The sequence below is a fragment of the Vombatus ursinus genome, unplaced genomic scaffold (genome assembly GCF_900497805.2).
Source record: "Vombatus ursinus unplaced genomic scaffold, bare-nosed wombat genome assembly UNPS02014797.1, whole genome shotgun sequence".
NCBI classification, from domain to species: Eukaryota; Metazoa; Chordata; class Mammalia; order Diprotodontia; family Vombatidae; genus Vombatus; species Vombatus ursinus.
The window spans coordinates 16,211,370-16,234,022 of record NW_020954575.1 but is presented as its reverse complement, the minus strand read 5'-3'; the positions used below and the strand labels follow the sequence as shown (position 1 = coordinate 16,234,022).

The 22,653-nt window shown below is 44.6% G+C and overlaps 2 protein-coding genes across 3 annotated transcripts in view; both read left to right on the top strand.

The window, feature by feature from the left end:
* LOC114049115 (retina-specific copper amine oxidase-like) overlaps positions 1–4,388 on the top strand; it is an 8,884-nt gene extending 4,496 nt beyond the window's left edge. Inside the window, exons 2-4 of the mRNA XM_027870302.1 lie at positions 1,087–1,372; positions 1,625–1,754; positions 3,716–4,388. Of these exons, the coding sequence (XP_027726103.1) occupies positions 1,087–1,372; positions 1,625–1,754; positions 3,716–3,982 (683 nt within the window). The 3' untranslated portion in view covers positions 3,983–4,388. The remainder of the gene's footprint in view (positions 1–1,086; positions 1,373–1,624; positions 1,755–3,715) is intronic.
* A 312-nt stretch (positions 4,389–4,700) lies between these two features.
* Positions 4,701–13,251, top strand: LOC114049271 (membrane primary amine oxidase-like). 2 transcript variants are annotated; one of them, XM_027870508.1, is made up of 4 exons: positions 4,701–6,489; positions 9,099–9,384; positions 9,803–9,932; positions 12,257–13,251. In XM_027870508.1, the coding sequence occupies exons 1-4, from the start codon at positions 4,899–4,901 to the stop codon at positions 12,305–12,307; spliced, it is 2,058 nt and encodes a 685-aa protein (XP_027726309.1). In that variant the 5' UTR covers positions 4,701–4,898; the 3' UTR covers positions 12,308–13,251. The 2 variants fall into 2 exon arrangements, with proteins under 2 accessions (XP_027726309.1, XP_027726308.1); XM_027870507.1 differs by having other exon boundaries at positions 4,703–6,489; positions 11,876–13,251.
* The last annotated feature ends 9,402 nt before the right edge of the window (positions 13,252–22,653 follow it).

Sequence of the window (22,653 nt, the reverse complement as noted above, 5' to 3'; positions counted from 1 at the left end):
CCAATTTTGCTGTAGGATAAGAGTTCAAGGAGGGGCATAGCAAAGAGAAAACTGGGGAGAGACAGTGGTTACAGAGAGTAGAGAGCCTTGAATATCGAGCAGAAAAGTCAGAACTTGAGAAGGCAAGAGGGAGTCACTGATGATTTTTGAGCAGAGGGGTGACATGAATAGAGTTGCTAATAGAATGGGCACAGAGTGGATTTGAGGGCTATAGGGCAGGGGAGGTAAAGGGAGCATGGAGATTGAAGACCTATGAAGAAGCTATTGCAGTTGTCCAGATAAGTGGCCCTCAGGGCCAGTACTAGAGTGGTGGTCATGGAGTGGAGAGAGGGGAGCACAAATGAGAAGAGGCTAGTCATGCAATCAAGAAGCCCAAGTAACTGATTGGCTATGAGAGGCAAGGGAGAGGGAATGGTCAAAGATAGCCCCATGGTTAATATGAATGTGGGAGACTGGGTGAACAGTGGGTGCCACAAACAGTGGTCAGAAGGGAGGAGGAGATTAAGGGGAGAAAGTTGATAAGCTTAGTTTTGGACATACTACATTTGAGAAAAGAATAGGAAAACTAATAGGACAATTGCTTGATAAATGATAAGGAAAGGGAAGATATGGTCAGGGTAGGAGAAACCTAAGCATGTCTATAAGCAGATGGGAAGGAGCTAAAGATGAAGGAGAGAGAATATGATGGATCAAGTCCTGTGACTGGAGGAAATGGGATCAGGACAGAGGTGGAGGGATTATCCTTGGCAAGAGGGGAGTTGTAAAGGAGATCTTACTCTGAGACCAGAAGGAAGCAGAGGATAAGCGATGATAATGTGACAGATTTTGGAGTGTGGAAGAGAGATAGAAGATTCCTAATCTTAATAGAGGAAGAGGCAGAGAGGATAGGGAAGGGGTAGAGTTGTGAATTTTATAGAGGAAAAGGTGTGAAGCAGCCTTGTGGGGAATTTGATAGAGAGTAAATTGGAGATGAGTCAGTCATTTTTCTTCATCACTTACTTTCATTTTGTGTGTGTGTGTGAAGAGTTCGTCTGAATTGAGCTCAAATGATTGTAATCCAACCCCTACCCTGCCTCACCCCTGCAGGGCTAGAAAATTGGGTGGTGGCAGAGGATGTGGTGTTTGAACCCTTAGCTGTGCCTTGGAGTCCTGAACACCAGCTGCAGCGTCCACAGCTCGCAAGGCAGATCCTGGACAGAGAGAATAAGGCAGCCTTCCTCCTGGGAGATGACCTCCCCAGATACCTCTACCTTGCCAGCAATCACACCAATACCTGGGGTCACCGCCGTGGATATCGTGTCCAGATCCGTAGTCCTGCTGGAGTACATTTACCCCAGGAAACCACCATGGAGAAGGCATTCAGCTGGGGAAGGTGAGAAAGGAGGGAGGAATCTGGGTGGAAAGAATTGGGAAGAAAGGGTAGCCCTCAAACCCCTGATCCTGGAGATCTCAACTCATTAGCTCCCCATCCCTTCCTCCAAACCAAAGGGAAGTGAGGCGGTCAACAGTATCTCCCAGCATCTGGAGAGAAGACTGACCACATAAGGATTCCACCCTTCTAACATCCACCCTACTCCCCGACTAAGGCCCTTAGGCTTAATTGAAGCCCCTACCTCATGGTTAGGTACCAGCTGGCAGTGACTCGCCGGAAAGAGGAGGAACCACAGAGCAGCAGCATCTACAACCAGAATGATCCCTGGACGCCAACTGTGGTCTTTGCCAACTTCATTGACAATGAGCTGCTCTCTGGGGAGGTCAGTTGCCCTAGAGATGGGGTGGGAGAGGAGTTACCTAGTTGTTCAGTCTTTTTGACTGTGACTTTGAATGTCTGAGCCATTTGGAAGGATGGGGACTTCTCTGATGATCAACACCAGGGGCAAGAAACAACAATAATTATTATTAAGCGTCTACAGGCTGTGTGCAAAATAATGTGCTCTGGGTGCTGGGTTTAGATGAGAAGCAGTTCCTTCCCGCGTGTATCTTGCAGTTTAGGAAGGGCAGAGGGCTCAGAGGACCATAGCATCTGGAGCTCAAATGGGCCTCACAGGTCACCTAATCCAACCCCTTCATTTTACAAATGGGGCCACTTAGGTCAAGAGGGGTTGTGACTTGCTCAAGTTCACAGAAATAGTAAGTGGCAGAGCTAGGATTCAAACCCACATCTCCTGAATCAAAATCCAGCTCTGCTTCTGTTCATTCAGATAACTCCAAACCAAAATAATACATAAGGACAACAAAAAGTGAAATTGCCAGGGAAATGGTTGGGACTGGTTAGGGGAATCAGGGAAGACTTTATGTCAGGTGGTATTTGAACTGGGTTTTAAAGGTTATATTTGACAAAGTGAAGATTGGAAACCGACACATTCTAGACACAAGGAACACCATGAACTGGCATGCAGGTGGGAGAGTACAGACATATTCAGGAGAGAAGTCCAATTTGACTGGAGTATAACGAGTAGAGGAGAGTAGTATGTGATAAAGCTGGAAAGGTGGTGTGGCCATAGATTGTGGAGGACCACGAATGCCAGGCAAAGGAGTTTGAATTTTATTTAGTAGACAGTAAGCAGCCTAAAAGGCATTTGAATAGCGGGATGATGACTGAATTAATGCATAAAGTTTTATGTTGGCAGCAAAGAGAAAGATTTGAGAGTAGGAGAAAGTGAAAGCTGAAAAATCTTGGGAGGCTATTTTTACATTACAGGTGGATGGTAATGAAGGTTGGTACTAAAATGGTGAAAGTGGGACAAGAGAGGAGATGATAGGATGTGTAAAAGGTTTCAAACACAGAAACAACAGAATTTTGTTAACTGTTTGGATATGAGTGAAAAGGGAACTTTAATATGGGCAATTGGATGAGTCAGTGACAGAAATGCTGAGGAGCAGTGTTAAAAGTAAAATTCTGTTTTGGACATGCTGAGCTTGAGAGGTTAGTCCAGCTGGAGATAAATTGTAGACATTTGTAGACACAGATGTAGAGCTTATGTCAGGCCTAGCTGGAGATAAAGATGTGTTGAATTCCCTGAATAGAGGGAGAGAAGGGAAGGGAGAAGGAAATAAGTATTAAGTTTCTACTATGTTCCAGGCACTATGCTAAGTACTTTACAAATATTATCTCAGTTGATAGAGGGTTGGTGTTTGAAGGTATAAGGGTGAAAGTGTAGGGGTAGGTAAGAGTGCAGAGGGAGAAAGACAGGGGCCGATGGGGAACGTCTACCTTGATGCTGAGGTACCAGTGAAAAAGACAGATGGAGTTGTTAGAGTGGAGGGAGGAGAACCAAAGAGAAAGTGGTGTCTCTGAAGTCAAGGAATGAGAGAATAAGCAGGAAGATGGTGTTGTCAGTAATGTTTGAAATGATGTAGAGTTTAAGGAAGAAGACTGGGGAAAAAAAAGCCCTTGGATTTGGCAATTGAGAGTGACCTCCGAGAGAGCTGGTAAGGAAGCAGAGGCCCCTCCCGTCCTCGGCCGATAACTGAGACCTGGAGCACAAATCATCCTCCAGCTGGCTTCCCATGGGAGCAGTTAGGATAATGGATCCTATGGGAGACAGGGGGAAGTGTGGTTATCGGGCTGGTTAATAAACCCTATTGTTGAGCTAGGTGATGAAGAGTGATGGTACTGGGAGGGCTCCTTCTCCCGGCCAGGTGGGGGTGGGGGTGGGGGTGGGCAAAGTTACATCCTCGTCACCACAGCCTGATTCTCTCCTTTTTTCCCCAGGACCTGGTTGCCTGGGTTACAGCGAGCTTTCTGCATATCCCCCATGCAGAGGACATCCCCAACACAGTGACTGTGGGAAATGGCGTTGGTTTCTTCCTCAGGCCCTACAATTTCTTTGATGAGGACCCCTCTGCCTTCTCCCCCGATGCTATTTACTTTCGGGATGATCAGGATGCTGGGGTCTGCGATGTCAATCCCATTGCCTGCCTCCCGGACTTGGCTGCCTGTGTGCCTGACCTGCCTCCGTTTTCCTACTCTGGTTTCTAATCCCGCTTAGAACCCGACATCTGGACCGTGTATTTTGTAACTCCTCCGGCCTCAGTCATTCTTGTCATCCTCTTCCTGTGTCCCCACAGGCCCACTGATCTAGCACATACTTAAAGTCAGCTGGGAGTCATTCTTTACATCCCTTCTGAATTCATCCCCACCCTGTTCCCCAGTCCTGTTGCGTTCTTTATTCTTTCTTATTACCCCTTCACTTTCATTCTTTAAAAACTTAACCTTTTTCTGCCCTCTCTCCAGAATTTTTATGGAGGGGGGGGCCAGAGGGAGGAGGGCTGTGAGAGGTGAGGAAAGAGTCAGAATTGTGATTTAGGAAAGAGGGAAGCTGGTAAGGTGGGGGTGCATGAGGAGTACGTTTCTCTTGGAGGCTGAACAATATTTTGCAGCTAAAGGAAAGAACACATCTGGATGTAGGAGGGAGGGAGAAAAGGGTGGAAGAGGCGGAGGGAGGCTGGAGATGGGGGTGGGGGTAACGAACGAAGGGCAATACTGCCCAGCCCCATCTCTCTTCTATGTTCCTTTCATTTTCCCTCTCCCTGTCTTATCTTGAATAACTCCCCTCCCCATGCCATGATCCCCAACTCTGATTCTGGAAGCAGATTTGATAGGAAGGAGAGGTCCTTATATGGTAAGCTGAGGCTCCAGCTCCTTCTCCGTCAGTCCCGCCTCACCCTCCACCCCCAACCCTGGCCCGCCCTTGGCCCTCCCACCCCTCCTGATCCTCCACCCTGCTACTCTTGCCCTACACATTCCCTTATATCTCTTGCAGTCTGGCAGCCTTGCCCTGTGGCCAGGCACATATATCCAAGCACTAGAGTTTGAAAGAAATCTCCCATTGCCTGGAGATACCCCCCCCCCCTTTTTCCATTCAGGTCCTGCCTCTCTGGTTATCCACGTGACCATGAACCTGAAGACAGCGCTGGTGCTCCTGGTTCTCTCCGTCATCACCATCTTTGCCCTGGTTTGTGTCCTGCTGACCGGTAGGGGTGGAGGTAGTTCCAGCCAACCTTCCAAATGCTCCTCATCGACAGCCAAGAAGAATCAATTCTGGCCACACCCTGCCCAGAGCCAGTTGTTCTCAGACCTGACCCGTGAGGAGCTGGTCTCAGTGATGCGCTTCCTGACCCAGAGGTTGGGGTCAGGGCTGGTGGACGCAAGACATGCCAGACCATCTGATAACTGTGTCTACTCAGTGGAGCTGCAGCTGCCCCCCAAGTCTGCAGCCTTGGCCCACCTGGACAGGAAGGCTCCTCCACCTCCCCGGGAGGCTCTAGCCATTGTCTTCTTTGGCCAACAGGCCCAACCCAATGTGAGTGAGCTGGTGGTGGGGCCGCTACCCAACCCTTCCTATCTTCGGGATGTGACAGTGGAACGCCATGGGGGGCCCCTACCCTATTACAGGCGACCACTCTCCACAAAAGAGTTTGAAGAACTTAAGAGGATGATCTTCGAACGTGAGCTGCCTCGAATTGTTGGGCTCCTCCACCGTTGTTGCTACTACAATGGGAGGAACCTTTTGCCAGTGACCACTGCCCCAAGAGGTCTGCGCTCTGGGGATCGGGCCACCTGGTTTGGAATCTACTATAACATCTCAGGCGGTGGCTTTTACCTCCACCCTGTGGGGTTGGAGCTGCTAATAGACCATGAGGCCCTAGACCCTGCTCAATGGACAGTTCAGCAAGCTTTCTACCATGGTCGGTACTATAGGAACCTGGACCACCTTGAACAAGAGTTTGAGGGAGGCCGAGTAGAGGTTGTAGAGATAGCACTCAATGGCTCCAAAGCGTCTTCATCTCTCAGGCCTCGTGTTCCCCCTGGTCCTCCTCCCCCACTCCAGTTCTCTCCCCAGGGTCCCCGATATAATGTCAAAGGAAGTCAGGTGGCCTCCCCATTCTGGACCTTCACCTTTAGCCTGGAGTTGTTCAGTGGTATGAGGATCTTTGACATCCGGTTCCAAGGGGAGCGAGTAGCCTATGAAGTCAGTGTCCAGGAGGCTTTGACCATCTATGGTGGCAACTCCCCAGCAGCCATGATTACTCGCTATTTAGATGGCAGTTTTGGTATGGGCTTGTTCACCACATCACTGACTCGAGGAGTGGACTGTCCATATCTGGCCACCTATGTGGATTGGGTCTTTCTTGCGGATTCTGGAACTCCAGGCATAGTACATGATGCTCTATGCATATTTGAACAGAACCAGGGCATCCCTATACGGCGGCACCATTCCGATTTTTTCTCCTATTACTATGGGGGCCTCCCAGGGACAGTGTTGATTGTGAGGTCTGTGTCCACTCTGCTCAACTATGATTATGTGTGGGACATGGCCTTTCATCCCACTGGAACCATAGAGGTCAAATTTCATGCTACTGGCTATATCAGTTCATCCTTTTTGTTTGGTGCTGGCCGAAGATATGGGAACCAGGTTGGGGAGCATGCCCTAGGCACCATCCATACCCATGCTGCTAACTTCAAAGTTGATCTGGATGTGGCAGGTGAGGGGGGGGTCCTGTAGGGCTCCTGTGGGAGAGGGCCAAAGGGAGAAGGGGATAGGTTTGAATCCTCATCTTTTGCTTTATATTTCATACCTTGAAATAATCTGTGCATTCATTCATCAAATGTTTATCAAGCATTTACTGTGTGCGAAGAAAAAACAAGGTACGGTGTCAGATATAAAGAGCCTCTCCAGAAACTTATCATCTAATAGGGAAAATAAAATGGGTACATAAAATAACCGAGATTCAATGTAGAGTGTCACAAATGCTGTCTAGAGAGTTCACTGGAGGGAGAGATTGCTTCTATCTGGGGAAATCAGAGAGTTTTATGGAGGAGGAGAATTTGAGCTGGATTTTGAAGGATAGGTAGTCAAGTGAAGACGGTGAAGAGGGCAGGCATTCCAGGAGGGAACGGTGGGAGCCAAGGCACAAAGTTAGGGAACACAGGGTGTGCAGGGAGAGTTGGGAACTGTGCAAAATCTAGTTTGACTGGAAGCATAGGATACAAGTAGGGGAATTGTAGGAGGTAAGTTAGGAAAAGTAGATGACAACTAGACTCTAAGGACTTTGAATGTCAGCATGAGAATTTTATTTTGTTGTTTGCTCAAGGCTATACACTAGGAAAACTATTTTTAGTTATTTAAGGGTTGATGTTTTTGTTTCTGACATTGGATCTGATTTTTAAAAGCATTTAAAGATTATTTGAGCTGTTGTTTTAATTATCTATATCTTCTGTCTCCCATGATCCTGGGGATCAAAATTAGCTGGTGATTTTGTTTGATTTCTTGCTCTTCAGCCTCAGAGCACCTGAAAGGACTCCTTATATAAGACTTTTTACATGACAAAGTCATGGGAACTATTAGGGCTCAGGGAAAAGTCTGTAACCTGTGATCTCATTTTTCTTTCCTGGCTTCCTTGGAGGATTATGAGTGTTTCCCAAGTCTAACTTGGGCCCAAAAGCTCATAATTTTTGCTCCCTCTGGCCTTGATTTCTGCAACCAGAACAGAGCAGGGGACTCCCGCTTTGGATTTTGCTATGCACTTCATTCCAACACCAATCTCCAAGGGATTTGGTGGGTAGGGGGTGTGTGGGGGGAAAATTGGGCAGGCAAGGAAGAGGGGGAGTCAATTTCTGTTCCCAGAAAATCTCTACCTTCTTCCCATTTATTCTTTCTCCTCCAACACAGTACATTCAGCCAAGAGGGGAGGGCATGAAAAATGATAACTTGCACATTTGCACCCCATAGAATCATAGGATCATAGACCCAGAGATTTCAGAGACCATCATGTTCAAACCACCGCCCCCCCCCCGTTTCATAGATGAAGAGACCGAGACCCAGAGAAGTCAAATGACATGTCCATGAGATTTTCTTAACCTGAATTTCCACAGTCACTGAGGAAGTTTTTGGTATTGTCATCAATCCCTCCATGACCTTTTTTGAATTTTTATTTTTTTATTTTTAGGCAATTGGGGTTAAGTGACTTGCCCAGGGTCACACAGCTAGTAAGCATCAAGTGTTTGGTCTTAGGTTGGATTTGAACTCAAGTCCTCCTGACTTTAGGGCCAGTGCTCTACCCACTGCACCACTTAGCTGCCCCTCATGACCTTTCTAATGTACCTTGATTTCCCTAATTCTCTGACCTTGGCAAGGGATGAAAACTCTTCTCCCTCCTTAACCAAAAGATATAGTTGTGTAAAGAACATAACTTCACTATTCAGTGTAAGAGAGAAGAAGTAGAAAGCAAACTGATCTCATCTTGTTTATGGCCCCCATGGCTGCCCTTTTACTGAGTCGCTTTTTCATGAAGAATAGAGTCATTTTTTTTTTTTATGCTTTCAGTCTGCCATTTCTTGGCTTCCTTGTAGATAAGTGGCTTCTAGTGCTTCACACAATACCTGGCACATGGTAGGCACTTAATAAATGCTTAAGGACTGACTGACTGAACATACCATTGTCATTACTTGTAAAAAAAAAAAAAAACCTTGTAGAGAGGGATTTGTGATTCAGCTCTGTGTTGTCTCCACCTTGAATGGGGAAGTTCTTGAAAGAAAGACCAGGTACCAGGTGAAGAGTAGGATTCATTGGAGCATCTGGCATTATTATTGGGGTTGAGAGTCACTGAGAAAAGAATACCTCCAAATTTTGGAGCAGTTTTGCCATTTTAGCCAAAGGATAGGGGAGGTGATGGGAAGATATGCGATTTTTTTGTTGTTCAATCATTTCAGTTCTGTCCAACTCTTCATGACCCAGTTTGGGGTTTATTTGGCAAAGATACTGGAGTGGTTTACCATTTCTCTCTCCAGTTCACTTTTACAGATGAGGACCTGAGGCAAACAGGGTCGAGTGATTTGCCCAGGGTCACACAGCTAGTAAGTGTCTGAGGCTGGATTTGAACTCATGAAGATGAATCTTCATGACTTCAGGCCTGGCACACTATCCACTGTATCACCTAGCTGCCAAAAAAAGGTATGAGATGTTTGTAATTTAATCCTGTATTATTCTTTGATTCTACCGCACCTTTCTTTCCCAGCCCTGGAGTTGTTGGAAGAGAGTCCAGAAAATATTTGTATAAATGAATATCTACCACCCTTTTCCTTGACTTTGCAGGACAGGAAAATTGGGTGGTAGCAGAGGACATGGCATTTGAGTCTAGGCCTGTACCCTGGAGCCCAAAGCATGAGGTGCAGCAGATGCAGCTGATTCAAAAAACACTGGAGACCGAAGACCAGGCGGCTTTTGCCTTTGGGGGCACCACTCCTCGATACATCTACCTGGCCAGCAATCATACTAATGTCTGGGGTCACCGTCGTGGATACCGAATCCAGATCATCAACTTTGCAGGGCAGCCAATTCCCCAGGAGAGCTCCATAGAAAGTGCCTTCAGCTGGGGGAGGTCAGGGATTGGGGCTGGCCTATGGGGGGAAGGACAACAGTACACTAGGTGTATACTAGCCTACGGAGAAACTGGCTCCAGAAATAGTACAGGAGATGGAGGATGGTGGATCTTGGGAAGATGGGGTCAGCCAAAGAGCTCAGGTCATCAGTTTCTCTGGGGGATCCCTGGTACATGAGAGAGACTTCTGTCTGACTGGGATGGGGGCGGGGCCATCCTGCCCATAGACAGGGAAACAGTCCCGTAGAGCCTAAGAAAGCGCTGTAAATCCTAGGATAAGATGAATAATTCTACTGGGATAATGGAAGAGGGGGAGGAAGAAGGGACGACCTGAAGATCCTTGTTCCTTTTTCCTACTCTCTTCTGGTGGGGTGATAGCATCTTCCACCTGGGAGCTCTGACCATAGTCCCTGATTAGGTACCAACTGGCAGTGACACAGAGGAAGGAGGAAGAACCTTCGAGCACCAGTATCTATAATCAGAATGATCCCTGGACCCCTGCTGTGAACTTCACTGATTTCATCAACAACGAGACCATAGCAGGCAAGGTAGGCAACCCTTCGGGGCAGGAGGAGAGAAGGGAAAGCAAGGGTGACCAAGTCTCCTTCCCTAGGCTTTATTCTTCATCAAACCAAATTCTCACACAGGGTGGCCCAAAAGTATCAATTATAATAATTAAATTATATATTTTATTTTTCTATATAAAATATATTTAATATAGTTATATATAATTATAGAAATAATAAGTGAATAATTATAATAAGTAAATATAAGAGCTTAAAACAACACTCAGACTTGTGGACTATTCTGTATAGAGTTGGGTGGAGTGGTGAGTTACCTAGAGCAGAGGCATCAAATATACATGCCTGCCTGGGCCACATGTGACCCCCAATATCCCTGGTCCACTTCAACCAGATGAAAATGTAATTGGGAAATATTTAACCAAATAAATTAAAATACAGTAGAATATAGATAATGTTAATGTATGGTTTTCTCAGTGAATATTCAGCCTGCAGGGCTCCTTATATTAGGGCCTTCTATTTGAGTTTTTCACCACTACTAGAGGGCACCCCTGACCTCAGAATGTCCTTCATATAACCCCTTGCCAAAGTCTTCCCAAAGATCCTGGGGATGACCCAGTGCCCTGGGTCTTGAGGCCCATTTTTCAATGTTTGGCAACAGGATGACCTTGCCCCTTACACTAATGTGATGGGGGTAGAGCCATCCCAGTCCTGTTGAGTAGAATGTATTTCCTGCCTTGGAAGCTCCCACCTGCCTCTGCCATGCTCCAGTGCACACTTCCTCCTCCTAATGCATGCCTCTTTCCAGATGCCCCCACCACACATGCAGCACCTTCTCTGGCCTCCCCTCTCTTCCCCCACTAGACAGGGCTCTTGTGACCCGAGCACTGATGAGGCCAAGCTAGGAGATCCAGCTCCGGGCTCCCCAAACAGGTCTCTTTAAATTTGTACAGTGGGGGTGGGGGAAGCCATGTGTTCCTGTGACTTTACACAGGCTATTTTTACCTGCCCCCCAGTTCTCTGCCCCCACCTCTAAGAATCACCCTCTTCCTTCACAATATAACTCAGGGATCACCATCTACTAAAGGCTTTTCCATGTGTTCTCCATCTCCAGTTCCTTCATAATTACTTTATACTTACTTTGTATATTTTATATTTACTTATATATGTATGTGCTGTTTCCTCCTATAGAATGTAAATTCCTTGAGGGCAGGGATGGTTTCATTTTTGTCTTTTTTATCTCCAACACCTAGCCCAAGGGTGGGGAACCTGCAGCCTCCAGGGATTTGTTCTGTGAAGTTTGGATTCAGTCAAAGGACCACACTTGAGGACCTAGAGGACCACATGTGGCCTCAAGGCCACAGGTTCCCCATCCCTGACCTAGCCCACAGTAGGCACATACCATTGTACTCAATGTATATCACCTACACAGATAGGTAAATGCAAGTTGTATTTTGGAGGCAGCTTGGTAGTTTAATGGATAAAGTGCTGGGCCCAGCCGGAGTCAGGCCTCAGATGCTCACTAACTGTGTGACACTGGGCAAGTCACTTAACCCCTGTTTGCCTTCATCTGCTGGAGAAGGAAATGGTAAACCCCTCCAATATCTTTGCCGAGAAAACCCCATATAGGGTCATGAAGAATTGGACATCACTGAACAACAATTGGAGGAGATGGTCCCCAACTTCTTATGGGATGGGGGGCATCTGGATATCCCAGTACCTGTCACCATTCCCATTTCACTGACCATCTCTTTAGGGCAGAAGCAGGATGAGAGAGCAATTGTCACCCCTGTTGTATATACAGTTTACTTGTTAACAGGCTTCTTTCTGGTTCATGTTTGATGTTTGGCTGGATTGAGATTTCTTTTTTGAGGGGCTGGAAAGGGAAGTTATTTTACCAAACTGGGTCCTCCCTTAGAAGGCCTCTTGCAGAGGAGCAAGTTCTTCATCCCTCTTGTCTTCTCTACCAGGATCTGGTCACCTGGGTGACTGTTGGCTTTTTGCACATTCCTCATGCGGAAGATATTCCTAACACAGTGACTGTGGGGAATGGCGTTGGCTTCTTCCTCCGACCCTATAACTTCTTTAATGAGGACCCATCAGTCCAGTCTCCTGATGGTGTCTACTTTCAGAATGATGGGGATGCCAGAGTCTGCGAGATCAATCCTGTTTCGTGCCTTCCAGAGACAGCGGCCTGTGCTCCTGACCTCCCTGATTTCACCCATGGTGGTTTTAGAACAGAGTCTTAGAGCTGGCTTTGAACCTCAGCATCCAGATAGGGAGGAAGTAGGAGCATTGGATTATTGTGAAATTAATAGCTGGCCTCCAGCTCTTCTCTGTTCTCTCCACAGTTGCCAGACCTCCTATTTCTGAACCCTGAATGTGCCACTGCACGTTTTTAAGTCAGTGAAGACTCAGCTCAGTCTCACTTATCCTAAAACACGTTGGATTCCTGGTTTCAGAAAGGAGAGAGGAGCATACCCTCCCTGGCCCTGGAAGGGATGGCCAAACTGTGACCTAAAATATTTAATCTTTTCCTTCCTTTGACTTCTCCAGATTTGCTGCAATCACAGGGTTATCCTGCTTCCTTCCTTGTTATGGGACGTGAGGGATAAGGCTGTTGAGGGGTTGGGGAAAGGAAGCTTAGGGGAGTGGTGTGTAGGGTGGGGGTGGGGTGCACGGAGAATATACATTAAGACTTTTAGAAGCAGCAGCTCTCTAGAGCCAGGTATTCCTGTGGACTCCAGAGCTGTTGGAATTGTCCTTATTTGTCTCTTCCCCAGCCACAACCCTCCTCCTTGTTTTCCAACCTCTTGGGATTTACATTCATTCAATATACTAGTATTTATTAAGCAGCTACTATATGCCAGGCACTGTGCTAGACAAAAAATGAAAAAATCCCTATTCTGAAGTACCTCAGACTCTGACATGCGATAGAATGTAAGATCCATGAGGGCAGGGATAATTTTTTTTTAATCTGTATTCCCAGTGCCTGGCTTATAGTAAGTGCTCACAAATGCTTTCAGATTTCTCTTCTAGTGCTGGAAGGGTGAGATTCTGTGGCATTGGCACCCTTACCATTTGCACTCCCAACCCTACCCCACCCCATCTCTCATGACCTTAATGTCTGTCCTTTCCTGGTGATGTTTTTGGTGAGAGGATAGTAATTCTTATCTGTCCCACTATAAAGATCACCTCCCCATCATGCCTTTGTTCATGTGTGTCTGTATGAGGGAGGGTGTTGTGTGGGTGTCTCTGTAACTTTCAGATGTAATAAAAAAATTTCCCTAATGAATCTTATATTGTTTATACCAGCCCAATAAATTCCTTCCAGGTCCTTACCTTCTCCATGAATAGTGTGAATTATTCATATTCATTTGTGAAATAGTAAAAGAAAGGACAGAGCAACAGCAGCAGCTTAAATCATAAAATTCTGGATGGATAATTACCTGTAACTGGATGGGGGGAGGGGGTGGTAGAAAGAGGAAGGGGTTATTTGCTCTAATTGCTGTGGGACTGAGTACCCACTGGATCAGTAAACAAAAACTTGTAATAAATAATTCCTGTGACCTCAATATGATGCTGTCCAATCTAGTTGAGGGATGTAAATGAGCTTGGGTTTTACTGTGTTGGAATTGGTTTAGCCTCATCTAGGCTAACTCCTGTCCTCCTGTTCCCCAAATTTCCCCAGTGACCTCACGTCACCTGTTGCTCTTTGGAATGTCTGGACATTTAAATGGGTAATAAACAGGAACTGAAATATTTACTCTTGGGGAGTAGGGAGATGGACAGGAACCAGAAAAAATAATTTGTCCACATCCTTAAGAAACTTGTGAGGCCTCTGGCACCTGCTGCATGCACCTTCCTTTGGTGTCTATCTTGAAAAATTTTAACATTTGTTAGCAGCTTTGTCCTGGGAATGTATGCATGGAGTGGGTAGGTAGAGGGGAGCCTTCTCCTATCCTTCAACCTTAAGCCCTTCCATACAGTAAGCATAGTCTCATGTATATAGTCTGTGTTGTGGGAGAGGGCACATCAATCAGGGCAGCAGATCAGGTTCATAGAACAGAGATTGCGAGCAGCTAATGTTCAGTGTGTGAGCAGAGGGTGGAGGATCACATTCTGATCACCAAAGCAGCATCCTTGGACATCCTGTTTTTGTTTCCAATCTCCTCTTCCAATAATGATGTACAGTTAGATGGCTCAGTGGATAGAGAGCCAACCCTGGAATCAGGAGGACCTGAGTTCAAAACCAGCTTCAGACATTAGCTGTGTGACCCTCCGCAATTCACTTAATCCTCATCTGTAAAATGAACTGGAGAAAGAAATGGCAAACCACTTGCCAAGAAAACCCCAAATGGAGTCATGGAAAGTTGAATAGGACTGAAACAACTGAATCACTACAACAACTACCATTGAAATTTCACTACATTCTTACTCCTATCCTCAGTCCTGGAAAAGTGGAAGGGACAGTAGGGCAAGCCAGTGAATAGAGGAGGAATTGGGGTTAAGGTGACAAGGTGCAGAGAAGGAATGAAAACAATGGGAGCTCAACTGTCACATCTGTATCTAAAAAAGAACCAGCAGGAGGGTTTTCAGTGGCAGGTTTTCCAGCCCAAACTCTTTCTGATCCTTTAACGTGCTGGGCCATAGATAGATAGAAGGGGTGTGTGTGTATGTACATATATATGTACATAGACATATACACACATACAAATATGTATATATGTCAATATACATATACACACATACATAATTTAACTTCCTATGTCTCCTATATATGTCTATCTTTCTATCTATATGTTATACAGAAACATATTTATAGGCTTGTTATCATATTCTCATCATCCTGAGTTCTAAAGTAATTCAGAAGTATATTTGGAAATTGTTTTATTAATGACTAAAATTGAAACCTTTCTCATTTTCTATTCAATTAGATCTGATTCCTCCCATCACCAATTTAAAAGGATACACTTTTCTCCCCCCACTGTTAGCAGTTTTTCATCTCTCTGTATATAACTAAACACCCAACTTAACTGAACACCAAAATCACAAGTTATACAATTTATTAATAAGTCAACAGCTAATAACATAAAGGCTCACATAATTATTTATAGTATCTTAACTGTAAGAAAGATCACAGTCAAAGTCACCTACAACTATCATTACAGCCACTGATAACTTCTTACTTCTGAAACAATAGTCCCATTCATTCCATTCACTCAGGATACAAATTAAAATCTTAAGAACTGTCTTCATCCTCTTCTCACCAGAAAAGAAGTTCTCTTCCTCTCTTTATTTTCTTCATTTCTCTCAAGCCATCACTTTAAACAGACTCTCCAGAATAGGTTAAACTTCTTGAATTCAGGATTCTATTGTTTCTCTTAAAGAAACAATAGCGGTATCTCAAAGATACAGTAGCAGCACAGTCTCTGAGGGAAAGGCTATTGGAGCTGACAATGTCTGTCCAGGCTTAGCTTGGGTGCCACTTTTCATGCATAAGGTTTTCCTTGCTCTCCCTACTGCTATTATTTTATATTTATTTTAGTAGGTGCTTACAAATGCTTTCAGATGTCTCTTATTTCAGATAATTCAGATGTCTCTTATTCTCATATTTTGTATCACCTAATAGAATGTAGGCTTGAGGACAGGAACTTTCTGTTTTTATATCTACAACATCTAGCATAGCATCTTGCAAATAGTAGACGCTTGATAATTCCTGGTGAACTGACTAGGAGAAGACCCTCTTATAGAGCTTTAGGCATAGCACTTATCTAAATCCACTGGGGGAAAAAAGCAATCAGATTCAGAGGAATCCATAACAGAAAGAGGGAAAGAAGTCAGCTAAATATGGCTAAAAGAACTCCTACAAGAACTTTGTGAGGTTCTTTAGAACTTCACAGAGAGATGCTCCTACATACACATGGGGCACACACAAACACAGTGATTTCCCTAGGTATTAACAGTCATCCTTCAGCTCTGCTGCCTAGCAGGGACAACTCCCAAATTTCCTTTTTCCCAGTCTGTCCCTCCCACAGTTTAAAGCTTGGTTAGTGGGCAAAGTTTTATCATGATTACTTTCTCAAATTCTTCAGGGGTGGTGTCTAGAGCCCCTTCCCTGTCTTTTTCATCAAATGAGATAATAGTTGTAAAGTGCTTAGCACAGTACCTTGGCATATAGTAGGTGCTTAATAAATAAATACTTATTACCTTCTCTTTCTGCCCCCCTCCCCACCCACTTATGATATCTCTAAGAATTACATAAGAGACATCTAATTCTTTCTTCTGATGTCCCTGAGTTGTGCTGGTCATCACTGCAAAATTACAGTTGTAATCATAGCAAGAAAGTCACCACCATCTAAGCAGCCTCCTCTGCTGTCACTTAGATCCCATTGATGCAGTACTCTTAGGGTTACAAAGCCCTTTCCTTGAGACAATCTCTGAGTAGTGACTAAAAAAAATCCTCCCCACTTTACTGCTGGAAAACTAGAGCTCACAGAGGTGACGTACCTTGGATACATTACACAGTGTCAGGAACAAGAACAAGAGTTGGAATCCATCCAGGGGTGTTAGGCTCATTCCACTATGTCTTAGTGTGGTTCTGGCACCATCTCTGTGGCCACTGGTATTTGGAATCAGCTTTCTTCTTTATAGCATTTGTTGTGGCAGCCTCCTTTGAGTCAAAAGCACTAATTGCTTTAAGTCAGACACCTATTGGTTTCCCTCTGAATTTGCTGTTGGGTACCAAAGAGATGGAAGTAGGGTTGGAAATACTCAGTTATCATAAAAGGCAACTATGAGAGCCATGGTAGTTTCTCTCTCTCTTTCTCTCTCTCTCTCACTCATTCTCTCTCATTTTCCCTCTCTTCTCTCGCTTTCTCTTTCTTTGTCTCTCTGTCTCTGTGTCTCTCTCTCCATGAGAGGATCTGCTTGGTGGGCATTTGCTTTTCTAGACCAGGCTTGTCCATGGCGGTGTTGGAGGAGACACAGGTGAGACTCTGGGAGAGGAGGAAGCTAACCATCCCAATCTGATTGCACAGACATGAACTGAGATAAGGAGGAGATCATTCACCTGACTGGCTAGTTAGGGGGAGATCATTTGCCACATGAGGAATTAGGGCAATAGGAACTCAATGAAGTGATTTAAGCTCTGCTTTTCTCCCTGTGGATTTGAAATCAGGATGCTGGAACCACTTTTCCAAAAAAGGCCTTCAGGTATATCTTTGGAAAAATGGGGACAGAAGATAAAGACAAAGAGAGAAGAGATTTCAGACTTTCCAGAAAAGTAGCCTTGCTGCTCCAGAATTTTGACACACTGGACCTTTTACTTTCCATTTTGTTTTAGTAAATGTACTTTAATATAGATTTCAATTAGTACTTTTTTTGGTCACAAACAGTCAATCAACAAGCATTTATTAAGGGGATGGGAATAAGCAATTATTAAGCTCCTAGTATATGTCAGGCACTGTCAAGTGCTTTACAAATATTATTTCATTTGACCCTCACAACACCCCTGTGAAGGTAGACACTTTTATTATCTCCATTCTACAATAGAAGAAACTGAGGCAGATGAAGAATAAGTAACTTGCCCTGGGTCAAAAAGCTAGTAAGTGTCTGAGGTTGGATTTGAACTCAGATCTTTATGACTCTCAACCTAGAGCTCTATCCATCCACTGCTAATTAATTGATTTATTAAGCACCTGTTATGGCTCAGGCACTGTGCTACGTGCTACATATAATAATGAAACAATCTCTGCTCCTAAGGAGCTTACATTCTAATGAGGGATGCCCGGGGTCTCCCTCTACACCTGGGCCATCATCGCTTGGATACGCTTAGTGGGTCCCCGGCTGACGTAGTGCACTTAGTCAGCTACCCCACCCAAGCCTTTGCTTGGATACTTACCTTTCCCGGTCTTCGGACGTCTCCGGCCCCTCCGAGGGTGGAGGGGAATGACTACACAGAACACCCGAGTTGGCCGTTGCACACGATTTATTGGTTACATGCTCTTCTGCCTCCCATCCTCCCGGCCTCTGGTCTCTCCCCGGCTCCGACTCCCGGCTCCTCCCAGACACCCCCGGGTCCTGCTCTTATAGCCCTAGCTCCACCTCGTGGGTGGAACTTGCCCGAGCTCTTCCCATGTACCTCCTTCGTAGGTGGAGCCAGCGTCTGTTACTGAGGCACTCCCAGTACCCTTTCGGGCAGGTACTAACCTCCAGGTGTCTCTTACTACCCTACAGGAGGCCATGGTCCAGAGCTGGGCCCTAACAACGGGATACAATAAATACATAGATAAATAAATATAAATAAAAATATAAAAAGAAGGAATACAAATACACAATAGTTAAATACAAGGTAGTTTGAGAAGGAGACCATTAATAGTTTAGGAGATCAAGAAAGAATTCATGTAGCATGTAGTGCTTGAGATACATCTTAAAGGAAGAAAAAGATGCTAGGAAGTGGAGATGATGAAGGACTGCGTCGCAAACATGGAAGACTGCTAGTATAAAGGCATGGGTGGCCGCTAGGTGGCACCATAGTGCACAGGGCACTGGGCCTGAAGTTAGGAAGACTCACCTCCCTGAGTTCAAATCTGGCCTCAGACACTTACTAGCTATATGTCCCTGAGCAAGTCACTTAACCCTGTTTGCTTCAGTTTCCTCATCTTTAAAATGAGCTGGAGGGGAAAAATGGCAAACTACTCCAGTATCTCTGCCAAGAAAACCCCAAATGGGGTCACAAAGAGTCAGACATGACTGAAAAGACTGAACATCAATAACATAAAGATATGGAGTGTGTAGAAGAGAAAAAGCCAGCTTGGCTAGATTACAGAGTGTGGGAAGGGAAGTAATGTACAATGAAGATGGGAAGATATGTTGGGAACGGGTCGTAAAGAACTTTAAAAATTATATAGAAGAGTTATATTTGATCATGGGATCAATGAGAAGCCATTGAAGTTGAGTGAGTAGGAGAATGACCTGGTCAGGGTTCCAATTAAGGAAAATCACTTTGGCTACAGGGTGGAGAAGGGAAAGAAATGAAATCAGTTTGGAGGCTATTGCAATAATCCAGATAATATGTAATAGGGGGTCTGAACTAAGGCAGTAGTGCGGTAGAGAGAAAGGGTTGCATGTAAGAGCTGTTAGAGAGTGAGAAACGGCAAGATTTGACAAGTACATATATGGGGTGAGGGAGAGTGAGGTATTGAGGATAATGCCAAGATTATGAAGCTAGGAGACTGGAAGAATGGTAGTACCTTTAACTAGGTTTAGGCTTGGGGGAAAGGAAATGAATTAATTTTTTGTGCATATTGTTTGAGATTTCTCCAGGATGTCCAGTTGTAAACATTCATCAAGCAATTTGTGATGTGAACTAGAATTCAGGGAGAAACTGGGGCTGGATATATGGATTTCTGAGTCATCTGCATGGGAACTGATGTGGTCACCATAGAATGTCAGGGAGAGAAGAGGAGAATCCTAGGCCAGAACCTTGGGGATTGATGGTTAGGGGTCATGGTATGGATGATGAATCAGGAAAAGAGACTATAAAGGAACAGTTGCCAGGTAGAAGGAGAACTGAGAGAGCATTATTGTTGTGGTGCAATCAAGTCTAACTCTTTGTGACCTCGGGGACCACAATGTCCATGGGGTTTTTTTGAGTACAGATTTTTTCTCCTCCAGTGGATTGAGGCAAACAGAGGTTGAGTGACTTGCCCAGGGTCACACAGTTAATAAATGTCTGAGGCTGGATTTGAATTCAGGTCTTCCTGACTCCAGGCCTAGCACTCTGCTCATGGAGCCATCTTGGAAGAAAGTACTATCATGAAAAACCAGAGAGGAGGCAGTATCCAGGAGGAGAAGGTGGTCACTAGTGTCAAATGTAGCAGAGAGGATGAAAAGGATGAGGACTCAGAATTGATGATTAAGAGATCCTTGGCAACTTTGAAGAGTACAGTTTTACTCTTGTGATGAGGTTGAAAGCCATACTGGAGAACTGAATGAGACGCAAAGAGAATGTGGAGGCAGAAAGTGTAGACAGATTTTTTAAAAAAGTTTGGCTAAGAATGTAAGGCAAGATATAGGATCATAGTTTGAAGGGAAAGTCTAGATTAGTGACGATTTTTTGAGGATGGGGAAACTTGGAAATGTTTGAAAATAGTAGGGAAGGAACCAGTAGGTAGGGAAAGTTTGAAAATTAGAGAGGGACAGAGGTATGATCTAAGGTCAAAGTGTGATGGAGAGGACAGAGGAGACAGGATCAATCAAACGTGTAGAGGAGTCAGCCTTGGCACGAAGTGTTACTTCTTTGTGAGAGACTAGGGAAAAGGAGCAGGGGAGAGGATGCTGTCAATGGGGTTTTGAAATAAAGAGAAAGGAAAATAGGGAACTCATATGGAATAGCCTTAATTAACAAGAAAACACAATCTCTACTATCAAAGAGTTGATGTTCTAATGGAGGAAGACAACACATGAAGGAAGCTGAAAAGGGATGGGGACAGTATCTGCACAGGAGCAAAGTGGCAAATGTGGAGGTGGAACAGACTAGAAAGAGAACTGGAGGGGAAGTGAGCAGCATGACTGGGACTTATGATATGTCAGCCTCAACCAATCATCAGGGTAAGGGAAAATCAATTAGGGAGTGATAAAAGAATTGCCTTTCTGCAATTGAGGGCACAAATGCAGTTGAATAACATAAATTTATAATGTACCCAGTCAACATGGCTGTGAAACTTCCTTCAACTCCATTCAGCAGAACATGAGTAAGAGCAGAGGAGGTTGGTGGTAGAAGTAATCCGGGGCTGAGGTTTGGCAAGGGATGAGCACTGATTAGAAAAGGGAGCAAGAGATTTAAGAGAAGAGGACAATATAGAGTTGAGGGTGGGAAAGAGATTAGGATCCTATGGGATAATATGGAACATGAGCCAAGCTAGTTATGAATTATAATAGGAACTAATCTATACTTGTATACTACATAAGATCTCAGAAAGTCACCAAAGGCAGGGGATGGGGCGGGGGCGGGGGGGAGAGGTGAATGCTCTTGTCCACGTATTTTCAGAATGAGGGATCAGGATTGGCACTATAGGGCAAAGGTGAGTATAATTCTATAGGGGAACAAATGGACTTTAATTCACCAGTGGACTTTCAAGGATTTCTGACGAAAAGACCAGAGCTGAGTTGGAATTTTGAAATACAAGCACAAGAGTCATTATACAGCACCTTGTAATTGCTCAAATAAATGTACCTTTCTACATTTCTCTTGACTCTTGTGCTTGTATTTCAAAATTCCAACTCATCTCTGGTCCCCACTCCTTAAAAAAAGGAAAAGAAATAAAAGAACTTCAACGAAGTACTTTAAAAAAAATGCATAGCATAGAAGTGAAGATGTTCATAAGGAAACAGCAGAGGGATAGCTTTTAAACTAACATGCTGAATTTATTATGTACTTAAAAAGAAAAAAGGAACAAGCTGGATGTAGTAGGCTCGTGGTTTTATATACAATCCTCTTTTACTGTTCTTTATATAGAAGAGTTGGTTTGTATGGGGTTCAGAATAACAAAAAATAAATTTAAAAAAAGAAAGCACTATTAGAGTTCAGGGAATGGTTTGTAACATGTAACATCATTTCTTCCCCATCCCCCTTCCCCTGTATATTTCCCAACTTCAACATCAGCCTAAGCTCATGATTTTTGTTCCCTCTGGCTTTTATTTCTGCTGCCAGGCAAGCACAAGGGGCACTGACTTCTTATTCTGTTGAATACAGAATTCCAATATTGATTCCCAAGGGATTTGGGGTGGGAAGAGTTTTGAGGGGGTAGGCACAGAAGGGAGTCCCCATGTAGAGGGAAAAAAAATCTCAGTTTCTACTCCATTCTCTCCCCCACCCCCAGTTACTATTTATGCTCTCTAGCATAATGCTTAAACTGGGAGTTCAGCATACGATTAATGACTACCAACACATCTGTACCCCAGATTCCTCCCTGGGAGACTTTCTTGTTTTCCAATAAATCCAAACTCCCTGAAGCCACCAAAGAATTTCTTTGGTAGCCACTGTAGGCTTTCATGTCATATTGCAGCCCTCCCTGGATGAGTGGTGAAGGTTACAAAAAGCAGATGGCATTTTGCTGAAAAATTTGATTTAATCCTATTTGTATATTCCACGATTGGCTTTTCTGGTTCCTCATGAAATCTGTGTCCTTTGCCTATGCCTTTGGTTTAAGCTAGGTCATTTAAATTTACCACTGATTAGTACTTGTAAAGAAAACCTTACAGAGAGACATCTAGAGTTCAGCTATTTCTATTTTCCCCCTTGGGCATGGAGAGGTTCTTTTTTTTTTTTTTTTTTTTTTGGTGAGGCAATTGGGGTTAAGTGACTTGCCTAGGGTCACACAGCTATCAAGTGTCTGAGGTTGGATTTGAACTTAGTTCCTCCTGACCCCAGGGCCCGTGCTCTATCTACTGCACCACCTAGCTGCCCCACATGGGGAGGTTCTTGAAAAAAGGGCAGGCCAAAGTGACATCAGAATTTGTTGTTGTTGTTCAGTCATTTCAGTCATATCTGACTCTTTGTGACCTCATTTGAGGTTTTCTTGGCAAAGATACTGGAGTGGTTTGCCATTTCCTTCTTCAGCTCATTTTACAGATGAGGAGACTGAGGCAAACCTGATTAAGTGACTTGTCCAGAGTCAGACAGCTAGTAAGTGTCTGAGGTCAGATTTGAACTCAGGAAGATGAGTCTTTCTGACTTTGGGCC

Excerpts from the sequence above, each read along its gene's own strand:
- LOC114049271 (XM_027870507.1), top strand. The coding sequence starts at position 4,899 with ATGAACCTGAAGACAGCGCTGGTGCTCCTGGTTCTCTCCGTCATCACC. Across the intron at positions 9,385-9,802 it reads AGTGCCTTCAGCTGGGGGAG|GTACCAACTGGCAGTGACAC; the intron begins GTCAGGGATTGG and ends GTCCCTGATTAG. Across the intron at positions 9,933-11,875 it reads ACGAGACCATAGCAGGCAAG|GATCTGGTCACCTGGGTGAC; the intron begins GTAGGCAACCCT and ends CTTCTCTACCAG.